Source organism: Drosophila willistoni, assembly GCF_018902025.1.
Source record: "Drosophila willistoni isolate 14030-0811.24 chromosome 2R unlocalized genomic scaffold, UCI_dwil_1.1 Seg167, whole genome shotgun sequence".
NCBI lineage: Eukaryota > Metazoa > Arthropoda > Insecta > Diptera > Drosophilidae > Drosophila > Drosophila willistoni.
The window spans coordinates 20,878,864-20,899,414 of NW_025814050.1; the positions used below are offsets into that span (position 1 = coordinate 20,878,864).

The 20,551-nt window shown below is 33.6% G+C and overlaps 3 protein-coding genes across 3 annotated transcripts; 1 reads left to right on the plus strand and 2 right to left on the minus strand.

The window, feature by feature from the left end:
* Positions 1 to 6,205: 6,205 nt before the first annotated feature.
* Positions 6,206 to 7,827, minus strand: LOC6642310 (UDP-glycosyltransferase UGT5). Its single transcript, XM_002065507.2, has 2 exons — positions 7,169 to 7,827; positions 6,206 to 7,115 (listed from the first exon to the last, which is right to left on the minus strand). Exons 1-2 carry the CDS (start codon positions 7,825 to 7,827, stop codon positions 6,206 to 6,208), a joined length of 1,569 nt encoding a protein of 522 aa, XP_002065543.2.
* A 2,492-nt stretch (positions 7,828 to 10,319) lies between these two features.
* On the plus strand, positions 10,320 to 11,492 carry LOC6642311 (endoplasmic reticulum resident protein 44-like). The gene has a single exon (XM_047010496.1). The coding sequence runs from the start codon at positions 10,320 to 10,322 to the stop codon at positions 11,490 to 11,492; it is 1,173 nt and encodes a 390-aa protein (XP_046866452.1).
* Positions 11,493 to 18,900: 7,408 nt separating this feature from the next.
* On the minus strand, positions 18,901 to 19,749 carry LOC111518620. Its single transcript, XM_023175967.2, has 2 exons — positions 19,497 to 19,749; positions 18,901 to 19,422 (listed from the first exon to the last, which is right to left on the minus strand). Exons 1-2 carry the CDS (start codon positions 19,590 to 19,592, stop codon positions 19,003 to 19,005), a joined length of 516 nt encoding a protein of 171 aa, XP_023031735.1. The 5' UTR covers positions 19,593 to 19,749; the 3' UTR covers positions 18,901 to 19,002.
* Between the last annotated feature and the right edge of the window lie 802 nt (positions 19,750 to 20,551).

Below are 20,551 nucleotides of genomic sequence, written 5' to 3' on the forward strand. Positions count from 1 at the left end.
TATTTGAAGCTATTGAAATAGTGTGGCTGCATATTTCAACAAAAAATACCAAAAAATGTATCCCTGATGAAGAGAATAATCAAATAAATTACAAAAGGTTTTAGAAGGAGAAGATTTATGACCTCTATGTTGCTTTCTAATTTTAGGTCTGATTAGAATTTACTTAATTAAGTCAAAAATTATAAAATCCATGTTAATTTGAAATTGCAAAAAAGAATCCTTGAGGTATTAACTATTAGAATTAGTTCAGCTTTGAGTATACTAAAAATCTATCAATGTTTTTAAACTAAGCTTAATATAAGTATTAGAGTAAAGAATGGACAATGATACAGTTCAGATTATGAGGGTAAATTTCTCATATTCTTTATAAAAATCTCAAATATCAATACTTTCTATCCTAATCATGAAATTTGAAAGAAACTCTTAAAATATTGCAAATATTTGTTTGGCGTTGTTTGGTTTATATTATCTAGTATTATTGTAGCTTATTTTTCTTCACCGTAATACAAATATACAAACATATATTTATTAAAACAATAATTTAACAATTATAAAATTGAATTATATTTTAGTTTCAATCAAAGAAGTACAAAGAAAAAAATAGAATGTTTTCTTTTCAAAAGCAAAGTATTAAAAAAGTTACTAATTCGACAAATTATTTGATTATTCATTCTCAAAATGAATTGTTTATAAAGTTTGGGTTACTTAACTTTTTATTCTATGGTCATAAGGCAATTAAAAATCACAGAAAAGTTTTATGTTTATTTCGCTCTGTGTATTTATTGTCACCTGTTATGTGTTTGTTTATGGGTTTCACAATTGCCGAAAATAATTGTTTATAACGTTGAAACAGAAAATTGATTGCCACACATGGACACCTGCAGAAATAATATATGGAAGACTCTCCCAAAACGCAAAATGCAAAACTAAAAGCAAATGCAAATAACAATTGCCATAAATTTCCAAGGACCATCGACTGATAAGATGAAAACCTCCTAAATGTTAATTTGCTTGGGATCTAATCAAGGCCTACACATGTTTTCCACGTGACAAAAAAGAAGGGAAAAAACTCAAGTCAAGTTAATTAACACCTTGGACATAATGTGTCGTTAACCTTGAAAATGCCTTTTTTTTTTTTAACTACTAACTTAAGAAGTTATAAAAACAAAAACTTAATTTTCCCTTTTACCAAATAACGAAAACTATTAATTCTGATGTGTGGTAAACAAAAAAGTTTTCATCTTTGCAATAAATTGTCAAGTAATGTGTACCTGGTAGGCACACAATGGTAAACATTGTAAAGTTGATTGAAAGTAATGAGCTCCGCTTGTTGGCCTATAACACCACAAAATGAGGCTAAAGTCAACTACGAGTAGATAATATACTACATGACAGACTATGAGAAAGAGGGGATAGACAACGGCTCTAACACTAAGTGGAAATGCAAATGAAAATGAAAACGAATATGGAAAAATGAAAACTCTGTCTCTCGCAAATGTGCAGTCAAACAGAAGAAAGGCAAAAGAGAAAAAGGTAAAAACAGAAAAGAGCAAAAACCAAAAATTATTGTAAAGGAGCCGCAATTGTTGTGGCAGATCTTTTTTTTTTTGTTTACCATACCCATTTAACAATGAGATCAAAAGAGGTTGATATGGTTAAAGCAAAGGAAGAGCTCAAGAGAAGTGACTTTCTTTCAGTACAATAAACAAGCTTCAAGGTCTTCATTAGAGATATATTTTGAGAGTTTGTTGTTGTTAACAACATTTTGTGTGGATCTTTTTTAATTCGCTTCTCAAAGAGTTAAGGTCTTTCTTATTAAAAATATCGATCGCCTGTCTATTGGGTCTATAGTTTATAGCACAGGAGGTTATAGGTGAAAGAAACTATTCTGTTTCGAAAACCTATCTCAATTTCAATAGAATGTAAGTTATAAAGTGTAGTTTCTATCAAATTAAGTTTATAATTTTTAATACTATGACATGTCCTCTGTAAAGAAATACAATTAGTCATAAAAAATTTGATCAATATATCACAGAATTTCTTTCTAATAAGAATATTATTAAGTTATATTTCCAATAAATTGTAAAATTTCTCTATAAAAACTAAATTTCATTATAATCTGCATGTATATTTTTCGAGGTAAAAGGTATTTGGTTCGTCGTCGTGTGCTTTTATACAATGTGTATGGCATTTTCTTTGGTTATCTTGTTTTGTCATGCTTGCAAGACTTTAGCTAATCTCAGCTAGTTGCATTTTCCACTTCCACATGGCATTTTCATTATTGTTGTTTTTCATTTTTCACATTGCATAACATTTCCCCTCAAAATGATATTGAACTAGTTAAGTGTTAACTAATTTAGTCATTGTCTTGTTTCTTATTACCACCAAGATAATTGAGTGTAAAGCAGCCCAAGACAGATCTTAATGCATAATTAAGATTTGGCATTCGTTGACTAACTAATTTTCACGTTTTTCCGAAATGAATCAAAATAGGGCCAATGACTTGGTTGGCTCAAAAGCAATTTACCAACCATCTTTATATGAACTAATTATGCTCAACACTTGTAAAAATTAATTGAGCGAAACAGATTAAAAACACAAAAAACAAAAACACTAATTTGATTTTAACAAAATTTTCCATTAAAATGGTGCAAATAATTATTAAGCCAAACTAACACATAATGCAAAATAATTGCAGTTTTTCTCTTTTAAATCTATTTCATTACATAAATAGGTCAACCAATTTGAGGTAAATGTTTTTTAATGGTCTGAAATAGAAATGTAGCAAGAGTTTTAAATAGGCTGAACTTATGGCTTGAAGTGCTAGGTGGAAGAGGAATTCCAATTTAGCTTCTGTAGCTCAAGTCGTACTTCTCTACTACTTCAAGAAATGGAAAAATGTATAATTAAGCATTATTTTAACATTTGGTTTATAGTTTTGAATATCCATAATTGAATAAAATCATTAGGATCAAAAACCTTATAATAATAGCTAAGGCCACTATTTCACTTATTTTTTTTACACTGCGCTAAAGTTCTAACTTTCTAAGACTAAAATGTTTTAAGACACATAGAAATATTTTATAAAATCATTTTTTCAAACCAATTTTTAATTCATTTTTGAAGCTAGTTTAGGATAACAAGTTTCATTTGCATATCCTCAATTTAAATAATCTTATTAAAGTTTTTATTATCTGTTTCTATAGTTAATACTATATATAATTATGACAATCGATTAAAAACTCAAGAGGTTTAGAGGGTAAATGACCTGATTATTATTTTACACCTAAGTATAAGAATTGACAAGAAATTTTCAGCGCCACCGCCTGCTAATGATATTACTCGGTAGAATTTTATTTCCATATCTTGTTGTTGATATTTGCCAAAGAATAATCCATGTGAGGATAGAAAAAAAACTCGCTCTTAAACTGAGAACTTATTTCAGAAGTTGTAATTTTGAATTTACCGCTTTCTGTTATGCCTAATGCAGACTGTCAATTGCTTATCGCTATACAAAGTTTACGTTAGTTCGTTACGTTATTGCATAGGTGGCGACATCTATGGTAAAGCTTTCTATAATGAATTTAAAGCATTGCTTCTTTTATGGATCAAAGGAATCAAAATATGATGCGAAAAATGCGTAAAAATAAATTAGTTTTGGTTTCGATAATAAATAATAATTTCAAAGAATACGTTACTTCAACTTAATCTTATATATGTATAGACGTATAACACCATGTTGATGATTAGAAATTCATTATAATTAAAAATACAATATAATTATCTTAAACAGATCTCCTTTTTTGTTTTCGTAATTTTTTAAAAATATTTTTTAATATTCTTTCTTCGTATTTTATTGGAAACTCTGCTGTTGCAAGCTTTTTTCCCTTCATTTAGTTGGAATTCCCAAATAGTTTTAACGTTGAAGCTTTATTTTAGCCATTCCATAAACATGCTTATCAACTTTATTTCGCCTACGATTTAAAATCCTATATATTTGTGAGATATTTTAACCTATAGCCCGCATTTCCAAAAATAGTAGAAATGTGTTTTGAAACATTTTTTTAAAGATCTATCTATATAACCTTTTTAGGAAAATTTTTGAAACAGCCGAATATAATTAAAGCAGTTAATATATAATATTACCAATATATGTTTAATATATTAACCGAATATAAACAGTTTTCTAAAGCGATCTAGAGTATGTCCATCTATTTATCTACCAAGATACATTTTTTTCATCTTCACAAAATAGTATCAAACTTACTATTAATGGAAAACAATTCTGACTTCTGAGAAGGCCTTTTTTGTTAAAAGCAAATTTCAATTTAATTTTCAGACAATTGAACCTAAAAATGGGCAAAGGAAATGGAGAAAAAGTCTCATTACTTATGCAAGTTTCAATCAATTTTCAATTTGTTGACTTCAACGAGATAAAAAAAAAAAATAAATAGAAAATAATCAAAGAAAATCTTGGCTAAGCTTAGCTTAGCTACTTAGGCAAGTCCACAAAGGAAATTTACCCAAAGGAGGAGTTGGGGGTGGAATTTGCACTCTCTCTTAATCAAAAAAACAAAAAAAAAAAGAGGGAAAAACTTTAACTTTTACTAATTAATTGCGCACTTGAGAATTTTTGAGCAAACTCTAAAACTTGCCACGGCTGGGAAAACGAAAAATTCTTCTTTATATGAAAGTGTGTGTGTGTGTGTGTGTGGGGTGTGTATGTATGTGAGTGTGCTTCTGTACTGTGTGTGGCACTGTGAAAACTTGATGAGTAAATAAACTAACAATTTTTCCTACTTAATTAACAAAATTGTTTTAATGCGCTTTCTTCACCCATGCCTCCATTTTTTCTTCTATCTTCCCCTTTTGGCTTTCTCTCCCATTGCCTCTTTATTTGTCCTTCTCTTTACCTCGTCAACATGACAAAATGTCAGACAGGCTGACTAAACGACTGAGCAAACATTGAAGGGAGCAACAACTCAATAATTAAACTTGGTGGCAAGGGGCATGGGTGAAGGCGAATGAATGTAAACTTCAGGAAGAAGAGGGCCAGGAAAATAAAGCTAAGGGGAGAAAGGAAAAAATGCAAAATATTCAAAGTTTAAAAAAGGTAATATACGATGTTTTGATGGTGGTTTGTGTGTTTTATATAAAAGACCTGTTACAGGCACAGGCTTATATCCGTAGACCGATTTAATTGATCGCGCCATGGTCAAGGTTGTTACTCTATATATGTAAGTATTTTAACACCTCGTTAAGTACTTCTTATACCAATTATATCAATATAAAATACTTTAAAGTGGACCACCGAAATTTTACATACAGTCCCGTTTGGCATATAACAGTCTAATGTTATTTTTTGCAAATCATATTAAGTTTTTATCTATTGATTAATGAAATTTTGACTGAACACAACTCAACTCTTCACACGATATATGAGTTCTGTTACATCTGTTACATCTGCAAAGAAACAAAAATTAGACAAATTTTTAAAAATTTCCAGTATGCCATCACGGTAATTGTTCCTATATCCTATATGGATTGCTGAAATCTGATTCAAACTAAATTTAAAATTCCTAAGATTAGATTAGGAGTCTCCTGAAGAGATAGACTTTTCCATCAATACTTTGAACGACCAACACATTTGGTCATAGTCATTTAGAAAAACAAGCAAATTAGTAATCAAAATCCTAATTCCAGTTCTTTAAAATTAAAAAAAAAGTGAAAAAAACCAATGTTATTCTCATGTCACTAGTAAGAAATGTCAAACTATTCCTTTCGTTCGATCAAGACTCTCTCTGTCGATCTGACTCTATCTTGGTCTGTCGTTACTTTTATCTTGTTGCCTTCTCCACTGATTTTGTTTTATTGAGGAAAATTCAATCCATGGAAAATTTGTCTTATAAAAACCTAATCACCTACAAATGGGTCCTACCATGTCACAAACTTATCATACAACCCACTTATATGTGGCAAGGAAAATGTTGCAGATTGTAATTAAAGCATAGACAAGCTAAGCAACTTACTATTTGTTAGTTAGAGTAAACTTCTTATCGCAAATTGTTATCAAAACACAGGATTTTCGTTAAATAGTTACTTTTTTGGTAATGACATTGGCTGATAACAAAACTGATAGTAAAACAACTTTCTCAATTTGTAAAAGATATTGCAATATATGTTTTTTATTTGCATAATAAATATTTTATTGGTTCTTCACTTTCTCAGAAACCGTTTTCTTTTTTAAAACTTTTCTAATAATAAAAGTAATGGAAATTTTAAATAACCATATTGAAATTACAAATAGAGTTAATAAAATAAAGTAAATATCCAAATTATTAGCCTGCAGGAATCCCATATGAACCACTGGACTCTGAAGATGAGCAGCTCCACGATGTCTGAGCACATAGTTGACCCAATAAAGAACGGTTTGACGTGCTGTGAGAGGACGATCGCGATAGAGTTGAGAGAATTGCTTAATACTCTGCCCATATTTAGGATTATTGAGAACTTCCAAGAGATTCTCTCTGAACTTTTCCTCTTCCAGCTCGAGCAGAGGCAAACTCAAGCCAAATCCTGCTTTGGCCATGGCTATAGCATTTTGTGGTTGGTCAGCCAAAACGGGAAGGGCCAACATCGGTTTGCCATGATACTGAGCCTCCGAAATGCCTCCCTTGCCGGCATGAGTGATGAAAAGTTTTATCTTGGGATGGGCCAGAACATCGTCTTGTGGCAACCATTTCGAGTATAGTATATTGTCAGATTTTCCGGGAGTATTCTCAAGATTTTCCCATTTCCAAACCACACGCTCCTTCAATTGTGATAGAACTTTGAACATATCTTTGACGGTATTTGGTTTTATAAAGTCCCCCTTCAGGTTGGAGCCCAGACTAAGTAAAATGGCTCCGTGTGTTGCATTTCCGATGAATTCTTTCAAGTTTTGCGGCAACTCTGCTGGTTTGTCCTTAACTTGTATTCCACCAATTTCGACTATGCCTGGTAAATTGGCTCGAATCGGTCCCTCACTCAAGCCATGCGAATTGCAGAAAATTAGAGAAATATTCTTACGCAAATCTTCATATTTTGGCATAGCTGGATCATTGCCATAGAGATTTCTAGAGAAGAGATAGTTTAATTTAAAGGTATAGACTTTGTTTTTTCTACTTACTTGTAATGCTCTATGTTCCTTGAGTCTTGAAACCAATTAAAAATCCTAAAGGCATTACTTAATGCCAACGTTCTGAAACGCTCCTTAAGTCCTTTGCCAGTAATTGTATTGTCTTTGGGATTTCCTATAATACCGCCCACACTATCAGATGGCGGCATTGTGGCTGACAATATAACAGGAACTTTCAGTTTATGAGCCAAACCCAATTGATATTCCGTTAGCAAATGGCCAACAATGGCCAGATCGAATTTATTATCCTTATTCTCATAAAGATCAACCACCCGCGGATCTTTTAGGGCTGTTGCTCCAACATCAAACACAATTCTCATTTGCCCCAGCATATCGATTAGCATTCTGATCATATTAAAATTCTTTCCAGCCATACTAGCCATGGCCGTGTTCAATTGGTTCTCTTGATCTTTCTCAAGTGGCACTTGGATGATATTAAAGTCCTTGTGTTTCACTGGTGGCTTTAGCACGGTTATAATTGTCAAATTGTGTCCATTCTCGGCAAGAACTTTCGCCACCGACATGTGAACAATCAAATGCGAGGGACTTGTACTTGTAAAAATGCCAAGTATATTTGCACTCTGTGACCCTCCGATTAGCGTTAGGATAAGAGCCACCACGAGAATTTTAGCCATACCACCGTGATCCATTGCTAACTGCTACTGTTTTCAATATGTTTGGCCGACAACAATCTATATATATGGCCAAGATAGAGAGAGCTTTTTCTTATCTGAAGCATTTGGTACTCAACTGGCGGAGATTAGCAAACATTTTGTTGTTTAAAGGTAAGACTCTTTGTTTATGGTGAAATTTACCAATCGAACATGATCGGAGTAGAACATGTTTGATCCATTAAAGTTATAAATAGAAAATGGAGCTAACGGATATTCCTAAATTATCTGAGTTCAATGTCTATGGAAAAATCTGGAAAATTTCACCATTTATTAAGGAAATTACTTGACTCTAATTTGTAACGAATAATATTGAATTTAATTCCAATCTCGATAGGTCGGCGGTCAATGGTATTAAAAATGTTTACATTTTTATTAAATATATTCCTAAAATCAATTTATTTACTCATTTTTAATATAAGAGTTTTCTCGAATGTATAAACTAAACTCCATTTCGTTATCAGCTTAAAACATATCGTAATCTAACCTCTGCATGTTATCAATGTCTCTTTGTCCACTTAATTTCACAAGAAATCCATACAAACATAATTAAATTAAACATAAAAATGTCTTGTACTAAAATCATTGACAAATATTTCACATAGTAAAGGGCGGCCTTTAAGGATACTTGAAGGATAAAAGAGGAAGAGGAGAGGAAGACTACTTCGGAAACAAGTCACTAAAGAGGCCCGAAAAGATCCTCTAACCCTAAAATTAATGTTTGAAAAAAATAACTAAATTCAAAATTAACTGGTTAAATTACGACATGTTTAAAATTTAAGTCAAACCTTGTATTTAAACCGACTCGAGGTTAATCTTCAATGGTAAAAACGCAAAAATTTTTGGTTCTTATGTTGGCAGAAAATCTAAATTTGAGTTATTTTTGGCTCTCAATTAAAACTCTTACCACTGCGACCTCTGGCACAGAGAATAGTCTATCATCTGCTGATTTATACAAGTTAATTAACACTTTCTATTCTCTGTCTATAGACATACATATGTGAGGCCGGGAACTCCCCTTCAAGCCTATGTCAACATACACTCTCACTCGTTCGCACACACACACGCACTCACATAAAAAGGACAATTAAACCCTTTTTCGCAAAAACACAACAACAAAACAAGGCAAAAAATATTTCTTTTGTCAAAGGGTTGTTGAAGGTCAAAAAAAAGGTGGAGGGCGAGAAGATGGTAGATCAGCTCAAAGATTTATTGGATATTGTCGCATAAAGTCACTTGGATTTTCATCACATTTTATCGTTGTCTGGAGCTCAAAGATAAAATGCAATAAACCAGAGGGATAGAGAGGGGTAGAGCAATAGATTGAGTGTAAGATATACATATATTTAGTAGTATTTCTTAAGTAAATTATTGCACAGAAAATCGACAGACAACAGGAAGCTCAAATGGGCGCAAAAATGTCATTAAAAGGCCGGGACAATCTACAGAGAAAGAGACGAGAATAAGGCCAGGACAATTGGCATTGAGTTGCCTGCCTGCCTGGCTGCTTGGCTGACTGGCAAAAGTTGTTGTTTCCGTTTCCTTTTGCCAGAATCTCGTCTCACTTCTGTTGCCATGTACAAGGACATCTTCACTGTTTGTTTTCTCTTCTTCGGTGTTTTTGGAAGCTCATTTGTGAAAGGTTTGCCGCTGTTGCAAATATTTGTTTAGCCCTTTTGAGATAGGAATCGAGTGGAGTGGCGTTAGAGACAGATAAGCAGAGAGAGAGAGAGAGAGAGAGATAGAGGAGGGGAAGGAAAATTGGGGTTGCATCTACGATTACCGAAATGAGTGCACCCAAAGGGCGAAGGTTGTTGTTGCTCCATAGAGAGTTTGCATTGACACTGGAGCCCGTTGGCTCCCTTTTGTTTTATTTTCATTTGCTGGTTTGAGTATTTGCTGTGACAATGCCAAAGATGAAAGTCATATCATTCGATGGAAAATTTCAACAATTTTCAGGACACTTTGCAAATTTTAGTCACCTTTTTGTGTGAAAAAAGATCGAGTTTGCGAAATGTAAAAGAATATTTTAAATAAATTAAGCTACATAAGCTAATTCGAGAGTGTAATGGAACAAATAAGGTTATTAAAGTTGTTGCTGGAAGCCAAATGATGAGATGCATATTCTTCAGCAAACATTCAGAAATTTTAAGCCAGTAAAACCAATTTCATATAGAATACCTCTTTAACACTTTTTACTCTTAACATAAATTTAGTTAGGTTATAGGTATTCTATATGAAGAATATATGGAAAGAGCATGAATTTTTATTTAAAATTCTGTTTCATATTAAGCGTAAATTATCAGATCATCAACAAAATTTCTCATTCAAAACTAGCTACGCCATTTATGTCTTCAAAATTCATAAAGAAAGCAACAAAAAAAAAAAAAAAATACAAAATGTTCGCCCAATTTTCATATAGTTTCCTATTGCTGGTTTTGTATCTAAGCAGTTCAATTACTTGCGATGAAATGGTAGCAAATTCGGTGAAGATTCCCACTTCGAATGTAAAACAGATAACAAAGCATAATATCAATACGACTATCTATTCCAATGAAGTGGTTCTGCTCAATTTCTACGCGGATTGGTGTCAATTTAGTGTTATGCTAACGCCGATTTTCGAACGGGCTGCCAGTCAATTGGCCGAAGAAATGAATGGTGAAAATGGTAAAATTCAATTGGGACGCGTGGATTGTGTTAAGGAAAAGGAACTGGCCGATCGGTATGATATACGTAAATTTCCTACATTACGTCTCTTTTATCGTGGTCAAGACTTGCGGCAAGAGTATCGTGGCAAGAGATCCAGTGAGGCCATTGTGAAATATGTAAAGTCTCAGTTACGTTCGGCCATAACGGAAATACATCATCCAGATGAATTGGCCAAGTTGGATACAAAGCGACGAGCCATTATAGGCTACTTCAATAGCCGTGAGCAACCGGCCTATAAGATATTTGAAAAGATGACAGTCCGTTTAATGAACTACTGTGATTTTTATATGCGTTTGGGAGCTGACATTGAGAATCCCATATTTCCTCGCTCATTGCCCGCTCTGCTGTTTCGCCCGGATATAGAACGTACCCATGGTCAGGATGAGATCTATGAGGTTGGTGCTGCAATTCCACATCTCGTTGAGACTTGGGCTTTTGAGAAATGTGTCCCTCTAGTGCGAGAGGTGGACTTCAATAATGTGGAAGAGCTGATCGAACAGAAACTACCTCTTCTACTGTTGCTGCATTCCCCCAACGATTTGTCATCGATTAAGGATTTCAAGGCCATTGTGGAAATGCAATTATCTGAATTTCGTGGACGTTTCAATTTCATCACCGTTGATGGCCTCAAATTTGAACATTCTGTTCAACACATGGGCAAATCGAGAAAAGATTTACCCATTATAGCAATCGATTCTTTGCACTTTATGTATCCATTTTCTCATTTTAAGGATATGTATATACCAGGAAAGTTGCAAAATTTTCTTCAAGAATTCTCTTCTCAGCATTTGCGTGAGAAATTGAAAATGGACGATATCAAGATAGTTAATCAAGCCACTGGGAAATCAACAACATTGCCGCCTCCCTTATCCACCTTTAAGAATTTGGGACCCTCGAAGCATCGGTACACGTTACTCCATCATGATGAGCTCTAAACCGTGAACGATGTGAGCCAGTGAAATGTTTTCACTCTGCTGTTAGTAAACTACATTTTTGTTGGCAACTTAATCTAATTTTCCTTTTTGTTTTCGTTTACACATTTTACATCAACATTTACACTAAGCAGCATAAGATTCAAAATTTTTATCAGTGAATGACTATAGAAGAGAGAAATTTCCATTCAGATTAATTTTAGTTAAAATATGTAGTGAACTTCTTAAAAATAAACCTTTCTTAATAATAACATGTAGTTTAAAGATTAAAAAAACAAATAAAAAATTAACAAAAATTGGGAATATTTCTTAGAAGTGAATTGTTAAAATCAGTTTGTATTTTAAGTTTATGTTATTTACAAATTATTTCTGCGTTGCTGATGTGGATTTTAAGTCACTAATTCAAATAAAATAATTTTTTAAATACCCAATTTTCATATAAACAATATGGATAAAATTTAAACCGATAAACCTATAATTTAATGTTAATCTTATTAATAATTACATCGAAATGTAAGTTTACCAAAAAAACGAATGACTTTGACAATAAGAATAATAGTCTTAAATAATAATATAAAATACATTTAATAAGTAATAAATATTTAACAAAATTATAAAATTTAAAATTACAGGTAGATTGACTAAAGTCGTATTACTGATGTACAGTAGTTTCAACCGAATGAGCAGTTACGAAGAACTATTTTTGCCTTTAGTTTGCCAAAATTAAGATTAAGCAAAAGCAGATTATGTGGACTATTCAATGAAGCGGTTTTAGAAGGACTCTGTAGGACACTGCACAAGCCACTCCTTTTTTAGAGAGAGTGAGCGAGAATATATGTATGTGAATATGTGGAGAAAAAAAGATAAAACTGCAGTTTCCTTGGGCAAAAAAGGGAACAAATTGCCAGCAACTAAACATAACGGTTAAGCAGACACCTGCTCAAGGCTCAGGAAGAGTCCGTGAGGGAAGGGGCAACAACACTCAAGAAAATCACTTGAGCTGATGCGGTCGGCTTGCCTCTAACCACTACCTCAGTTGCCACGTCTCCTCTGGTCTATGTGGTCTCCTTCGTTTTTCACCATCTCAACATAATTTGCTGTGGTTTTGCATTTACTTTGCATCTGAAGGATGCTTGAGGGTTTGCATTAGCTGCTGCTGCTGCTGCGACTGCTTGGTCCTTGGCCCATGTTCGTCTTGTACGCTCTCTTCTTGACTTCTAGGCAAAGGCAGAGAGGCAGCACCTCGAAGTCTTCTTATTCTTCTTCTACTTGGCATCGTGTCTTGTGCAGCTTCTTGCACTTCCGTTTCCGGCTAGAAGCGTTTCAGTTTGTTGGTTTTCAGTTTAGTTTTAGTCCTTGGAGCACTAGGCTAAGATGTTGCCTTGTTTCCTTGTAGCTTGTTTCGTTTTATTCCATTTATCCTTACGTCGTTTTTATTTTGTTTTCTGTTTTTGGCTTAAACATATGCGCATATCTAATTTTGCAATTGTTTTTGTTTATTTTTTACTTTTGGGTTTTACTACCAGAGATTTGCATGCATACACGACGAGTGAGTAAGGCAAAGTGCAACGCAAAGTTTCTTTCAGTGTAAACAGCTCAAGTTTTGTGCCTTTTCTCTGTTCTTGTTTGTTTAACAAATTTGAGCTCATTTACACCGAAAAAGGCATCAAAACATGAGAGGAATTTGTTCTCCAAAAACAAACTATTTTTACTTTTAGTGTTTTTCACATACCCTGTGGATACAGAATGCATCTTGGGTGGGTAGGAATACTATTATCCTCACTCACTTAAGTTGGAAAACGAACTCTCCTCTTTAAAATAAACTCATTATAAAAAGCAAAACCATATCACTTTGGGAATTAGGTTCGATTGATGACTGTCTGCCAATAATATGATTTAGGTTCTATAGCGAAGAGTTATAAAGCAGAAAATAGATCTAGAAATTGGTATTCATATGAAAAAATTGAAGATGGGTGTGAAAACTTTGAAGAATTTTTCCTATTGTACCATTTTTTAAAAACTTTAACACACTGATTGTAGGGGTAAGGAGTGACCTTTAAAGTTTCCCCTTGTCATAGATTTTTCCTCAGAAAATAATTAAGAGGTAAGCTTATTTTTTTTCTTATTTTACATGCCATTTCGATACATGGTATTCCCAAGTCGAGGCAATTAACCAACAGTGTGGGTTTTTTATTTTTTGTTATTTAATTAGCTTCAAAAACTTTTAGTACTTCTCCCCCTTCCCTTTCTTCTTCAACACCGTCAACTCAGTTTAATTAAAGTCATTAAAATTCTTTGCATTTCAACTGTGTGTGTGTGTGTGTGTAAAGTAGTGGAAAGCTTTTCCCTCTGGGCTCTGCATTTTGATTGATTGTCCCTAACTAAAGTTTCTTATCGTTGTTGTTCGTGGGCACGCTAATCCTTCGGGGTTCCCGATTAGGCCCACGCTATATTAAGAATATGCAGGTGTTGGTTAGCCTTTTTATTTTAATTAAGAAAAATTTCACCCCTTTGTTATTACCAATTTCTTTTTTACCGAAAACTATTTGCTCTTTCGAAAACATTTTCTATTTGTTATGAATTTCCTTTGCCAATAATTTTAACGGTCACGTTAATTGCCGTAAATCTCATATAAATAACACTTTTGATGTCTTGGCTTTTGGTTTGTCGGTACAAAAATATTTTTTACAGCCCTCATAACTTGTTCCGGAAATTGTTTTTATGTTTTATTTATTTGGTTGTTACTTTTTATTGAATATGAATGGTGATAAAAAGTATTAGCTTATATAACATTTGAACACAAAGTTAGATTAAAAAAGTGACTTTTTTGATACCCACGAATTGTGTGACTATCTAAGGAATCTACAACATTTCAATGAGAAGATCGAAATCAATTTCGAGACTTTCTCACATCAATCTCTTTGCTTTCCCCTTTCTTACTTCATATCATGCGTTCCTTTTCCATAAAACATTTCTAATAGCCAATAAATTCAGATATCCGGTAAATCGTAATAATGCATTTTCCATTCGCCTGTGGCCCATTAAAAGTCAATAGCGAGGAAAACGCTGGAAACGGAAAAGCGAGCTTGTCAAACCATTCGCATAATTCTTTAGAGACATATTCCGACGAGCTGCCCCCTTCTATTGGCCAGAATCCTTCCCTCTTGCGCATAATTCTCGCGGTTTCTGACTTGCATTTTTCTTTCTGGCTGATGATGAATGCATTGCGAGTGCAAAGTTTGCTGCGATTTGTTACGCATTGCAGAAATTTCAAGCAAAATTTATGCGAATTTGTAATGCCAATAAGCTAAAAGAGAATGGTCCATTGCAAAAGGAGAATTTGCAATTTATTGTTTGTGGCTTGCAATTCGTAATCAAAGGAATAAACTCGTAATAACTTTATATTGACAAAAATCTGGTTTATATGCTAATACATAGAAAATATCTTATCTGAACGGACTGTAAATCGAATGGAACAGGAGAATAAACAAATAAGATTGTGTTTGGCTCGAATTTTGAACTGCAATGCATTTCAATTTATTTCAAAAAATGCAAACACTTTAATATTCTTAGAACACAATTTAGTTAACATTAAAATGCACTCACTTATCACTTAGGTTAATCAAAATAACTTTTTAAAATCGCATTGAATTTGATCATTTTTGGTATTTCTTAAAACTTTCTTTTTTTTCAGTTCTGCACAGTCAATTGCGTTTCGACAAATATTTCCTTTTTTAAGCACAAATAATCCTCAGTTGTTACAGGTCTCGTTTCACACACGAAAGCAGAACTATATAGGTCACATTCTATATTATGATATCCAAAAATATCATCTATTTTTGCATAGCCCACACAATCCAATCCTTTGACATCTTTTGGTTCATCAGGACACCAATTTGCATAGTCCAATGCTTGGCCATTATGATGCAAAACGAATGTCGTTTGATTTGCCGTACCCAAAGATGTGATGGCAGTCCATATAGAATCCAAATAGCCTTGATTAAATGGTATACCCAATACTTGCAGATTTCCAGTTAACAAATTTTGATCTCTCAGACTATCGAAGGCAAACAAAACGGCATTCAAATCCCGACACATGCGTTCGGCATTGAACCAATTTAACTGGAAAAGGGAATTCCTTTTTGGGTAAAGTTCAGTATGGTTAAGCCCATAGCCATACCTTGTTTCGTGAGACATAATAACACTTGTCATCGAGTCTTGAAAATCCCGAGGGGCAACCATTTTTAGCCAAACCAAAACTCCCAATGCAAAATAATATTGAAACAAAGAACACTTTTCTACGGTCCATGATTTCCAGACTTTTTGCCAATTTAAACTGAAGAAAGCTGGACAAAGTGTGTACCATTTTATACCCAAAAAATATTATCTTATCTACCGTAATGATATTTTGAGAAACGTGGGTGGAAAATCATAAAGTTAGTCGCTTAGCTGATAAGCTTTGCCATACAACAAACACCCAAAATTATATTATTATGTGCGGTATATAAAAAGCAGGTGAGGAACGTTCAATGACATTCACGAGCAAAAAGAAACTATTTTAACTACTTCCCATTCATGAAGCTTCCGTTGAGGAAATCGACTCAGTCTGCTCTACGTCAATTTGTAATCAATAAAAGAGGCCAATTAAAATACTTGAAATTTTGAAGAGCAAATCATATCAAAGTTGAAGTCGTTTTACTGAATGAAACCCACGACAATAATGACGATGTCGATAAGAAATGGTGATAATGTGAAAAAGTTGGTTGGGTCAGGGATTATGGCTACAATTTAAGTGGCTTTTCAAGTGCAGATTAACAAACATAATATATGTAGTTTAAAGAATGCATTATTTTAATTGCAGTTTAACGAAAAAAATTGAGTAAAAATGCATTTTTTTAAAAATATTATTCACAGTTGATTTATTTTCAATTAATCTATGAGTTTGTGTTTAAAAGTATTGTACTTTGGGGGCTGTGTGATGTTTGGTAAATTTTCAGACCTAACCTGAAACACGATGTCTTAATAAGTTTCAAATCTCTTAATCATTAATGGAATCTGATATTGTGTGCTATTTTTTTGAAAACGATTTAATCAAGCAGCCATCAAAGTCTTTAAATTAGTTTCCTTCATCCTATTTCTTTTTTTAAACTTATTTAACGTCAAAAAGATGTTGTTTTCGAAAAATGTTTTAATTGAATATTTATTAAAATTATTCTAGTCTCAAAAGCTAATCCTTTAAAAAGTAAGAGACAATCTTCAAATTGTCACCAACATTTCTTATGGAAAACCATAATGAAAGCTATAAAGTCCGGATAAAATATTAGTCCATTTTCCTTTCCACCTACTCCTTCGTTTCTCTTATCAATTACATTTTCTGAGTCGATTATTTTTTTTGTTCCCTTTGGGCTTTACGCTTAACATTTGTGTGTGTGTGTGTGTGTGTGTGTGTGAGTACGAGTGTCCCTGTAGTTGACTCATAACTCTTCAGTATGTCGATGTCATTTCTAAAACACAAAACCAAAAGAAGAGGAAAAAACGTATAGAGCAAATCTGTGGGTGGCGCCCATTGGTGGCTCCTCTTAACATGGCCTGGCTGTTGAATGATAACAACAAGCCAAGAGCTAAAAACCGAACGAATGAATGAGTAGAAAAGAACAGACACGAGGAGACAAGAGGTGAAGTAGAGCTGTGGCAATTAATCTTTACAATGGAGCCACGAGTACATGGTGATATGCAGTTCATAAATTCCAAGTCACGCTACACCAGACACACATACATGTGCAGTGAAAAGTACAGAGAGGAAGAGGAGGAAAGAGATGCTGATTGGGGGTGGTGAAAAAGTTTACTAACTAACTAACTAACTACTTGACTTGATTTTAAGTCATAACTTTAAACTAGGTTAAAGCAAACTATACAAAATTAAATTTTAATTAATTGCCACATGAAAGGGTATTCAACTTTGTTGCTAACTAATAGATTAAAGTAATGAGAGATCATTTTGGTAATTAAAATCGCTTCAAGTTTATATATTTTTATTTCGTTTTTAATCACTTATAGTGATTAGTAATTATATTAACCATCTCCAAAAATTGCCGATAGCTCTGTCCAAATATAAACAGAAAATGAAGCTAAAAATTAAAATTTCTTTTTTTACCTTCAATGTTTCCTACCTCAATAAAAAATAAATATAGGGACATATCATTTCTATATTTTATATTTGTTCTTAAAAACATTGCTAAAAAATTGAGTAGCATATATTTCCTTTGTTATTTTCCAGCTTGCCTTTCAAGTAGATCAAAAAAACTGCGTGGCTCATTTTGCACCTTATAGTGGTTGATTTTTGTTGGAAAATAATTGCCAATGTCAAAAAATGATTTGAAATTGTCTCTTCATTTTGTGTTTCAAACAATTTCAATCTTAGAAATCAAACTTGAAAGTATTTTAGTTTCAACAAGTCAAAGCAGATTCCCTCTGGTCATCTATCTAGCCCATATTATAACTTCTTCATATCATATTTTAGGCCCTATCTATTTTTCTTTTCATTTAACATCAAAAATTCAGCTCTAATCGAAATCAACGATATGAAATGTATGTATATCTAATCCAATCAACACTCCTAAGCTTTAATCAAACCATTTAAATTCACTTCATGAATTTGGGTTCAGCTGCCACTTGGCCAAAGCGGCCAAAACACGAACCAATTATAGAAAAGCTCATATCAAAAAGGATAAAATACAAAAATATAAGCACATTTAACACCTAGGACAGCAAAAAAAAAAAAAAGATGGAAGTGGCCTGGGCCAAATGATGACCCAGACCCTTCATCAATTCAACCGCAAAAGTTCAAATATCTTAACCCCAAAATAAGGTTTATGTCGAGTTGCTTTGCTCGGCCGGGTAGGGGAATATGAGGGAAATTTGTTGTTTTCATCGGGGCATAAAAACAAGACAAATGAGCTAATTTTGCTATAAAATTTATATGCATTTTTATACAGAGACATAAGCGCAAACAAACGAGGCAAACGAGTATCTTTTGGCTGGTCTTTGGATTTGGCTTGGCTTGAATTGGATTTTAGAGTCGGGGTTTTTAGCCATTTACCATAAATCTATTGACGCATTATTACTCATACGCACTGTAGACCTGCTCTCTCTGGTTTCCCCTTCATAATATATCAAGGCATTAAAGATGGCAGCATATTTCCTCCTTCTGTGCTTATTTTGTGTGCCTTTTCATTCGTGTAAATAAGCATTTATCAAAGACAGCGACAGCAGATAAGAGAAAAGCAACGCAAAGTTTAAGACCAAGGCTAAAGGTTAAAGAATTTTAAAACCAGTGGGCCGAGATATCCCAAAAGAGATAGCGTCTTGAAAAATATTGAATTTAAAATATATAAAAGTGAAATAAAACATGTTTGAAAGAGAACATATGTTTATTTCAAATTATCTGTCTAGTTTCTTAAAAATGACATACTAATGAACTCAATAGGTTCAAGACTTTTTAGAAAAGTTGCCTCTACTTCTTTGGAATGGAACGCTTATACATGATAAGACGATCAAAACAAGCCTCACTTACACGTGGAGCTTGTTTAAATGAAGCGCTCATACGAGAGGCATGCAAACTGGATAGGGGCCCATCCTTTGGAGTTTTCCAATTTGATCTACCATTTAACAAGGAGTAATGCTTAAAGAGATCAGCGTCATTTAAATTCTGTGAATTCGCTTTTTGACACCGTCTAGTCGTTGGCTGAACTACTCCGCCAATAAATGAGCATGCGCCCATTCCATTACAACGACGAGAAGCAAATATGCCAGGTTCCATGAAATTTTCAGGAAGAATTTCCTCAACAGGCTTAAGATTTTTGATCTTTTTGGTAATTTCTCTTGTGTTGGAAGTCGGTGGAGAAAACGGCGGCTTTAGTGATATTGGTTTCACCTGCAGATTAGGAGTATAAGCACACATATATATATTTAAGATACTTACATATGTCCCGTATGAATATTACTCACCCATGTCAACAGCTTGTTAGCCCGTTTATTTCGTTTTACTTCAACCCCAACAGTGGCGATCTGCTTAACCCATTGACGTATTCCTCCTTTGGCCATGGCTTGCAACAACTAATTGATCGATAAAAAACTACAAATTTCGTTACACTTTTTTTACATCAAAAATATAAAACAATTTTAGTCTCTAAAGGTATTTCAAATGTAAGCAAAATGAATAAACTGAAATATGTTAGTATAACACGTAAGTCAACGCCTAACCTAATAGAATTATAGCCAACTTTGTTTTAGAATTATCCATTTCTCCAGTGAAGTTTCATTATCCGCCTACTAATACAATCAGTGATAAAGGTGACCCCGACGACATGAACTAAAGACCCCAACAAAACCAAGAATGCCCGGCTTTAAGTTCAAAAATAATATTTTTACCAATTATGAACGCTTTGAAAATGCTGGAATTACAGAAATTTCAGCCAAATTAGAACTTTGCACATTTTTGTTAGCAATTAAAAATAAAATGAGAAGACCAGAACATAATAAACATATGGAAATAATATGTTTTTGTACCACAAAATAAAAATACAAAATGCAACCCATTCCAGCAAACTAAATAAAAATATATATACATATGCGTCTGGATGGGCAAACAACTGCAAGTTTTCATCAGGAAAAGTTAATTTTCAACAAAACGTCTGCTTCTAGGCTGTTTTGTGTCTGCGTATGTGTGTGTGTGTGTGTGTGTGCGTGGCTCCTTAAACAGGAACTTGTGTTTGTCGTCAGCAACAAAAACTGTCGCCAACGACGACGACAACAGCGTTGACGATGATGACGACGACGACGACGACGACTGCCACGACGTCTAGGACTTTTTAAGTTTCCGCACTTGCAGCTGCTGGCCTCGAACCCGCAACAGCCGGGCCTTCCTTCCTGCCTTGTCCTTGTCGCCCTTCAACCGCTTCGTGTAGCATAGTTTTTAGCACATTTTTAGCATTGCATACTTTACGGACTTCTTAACTCGATTTGCCGCAGGATAAACTTTATATTTCAACAATTTTTTGTTC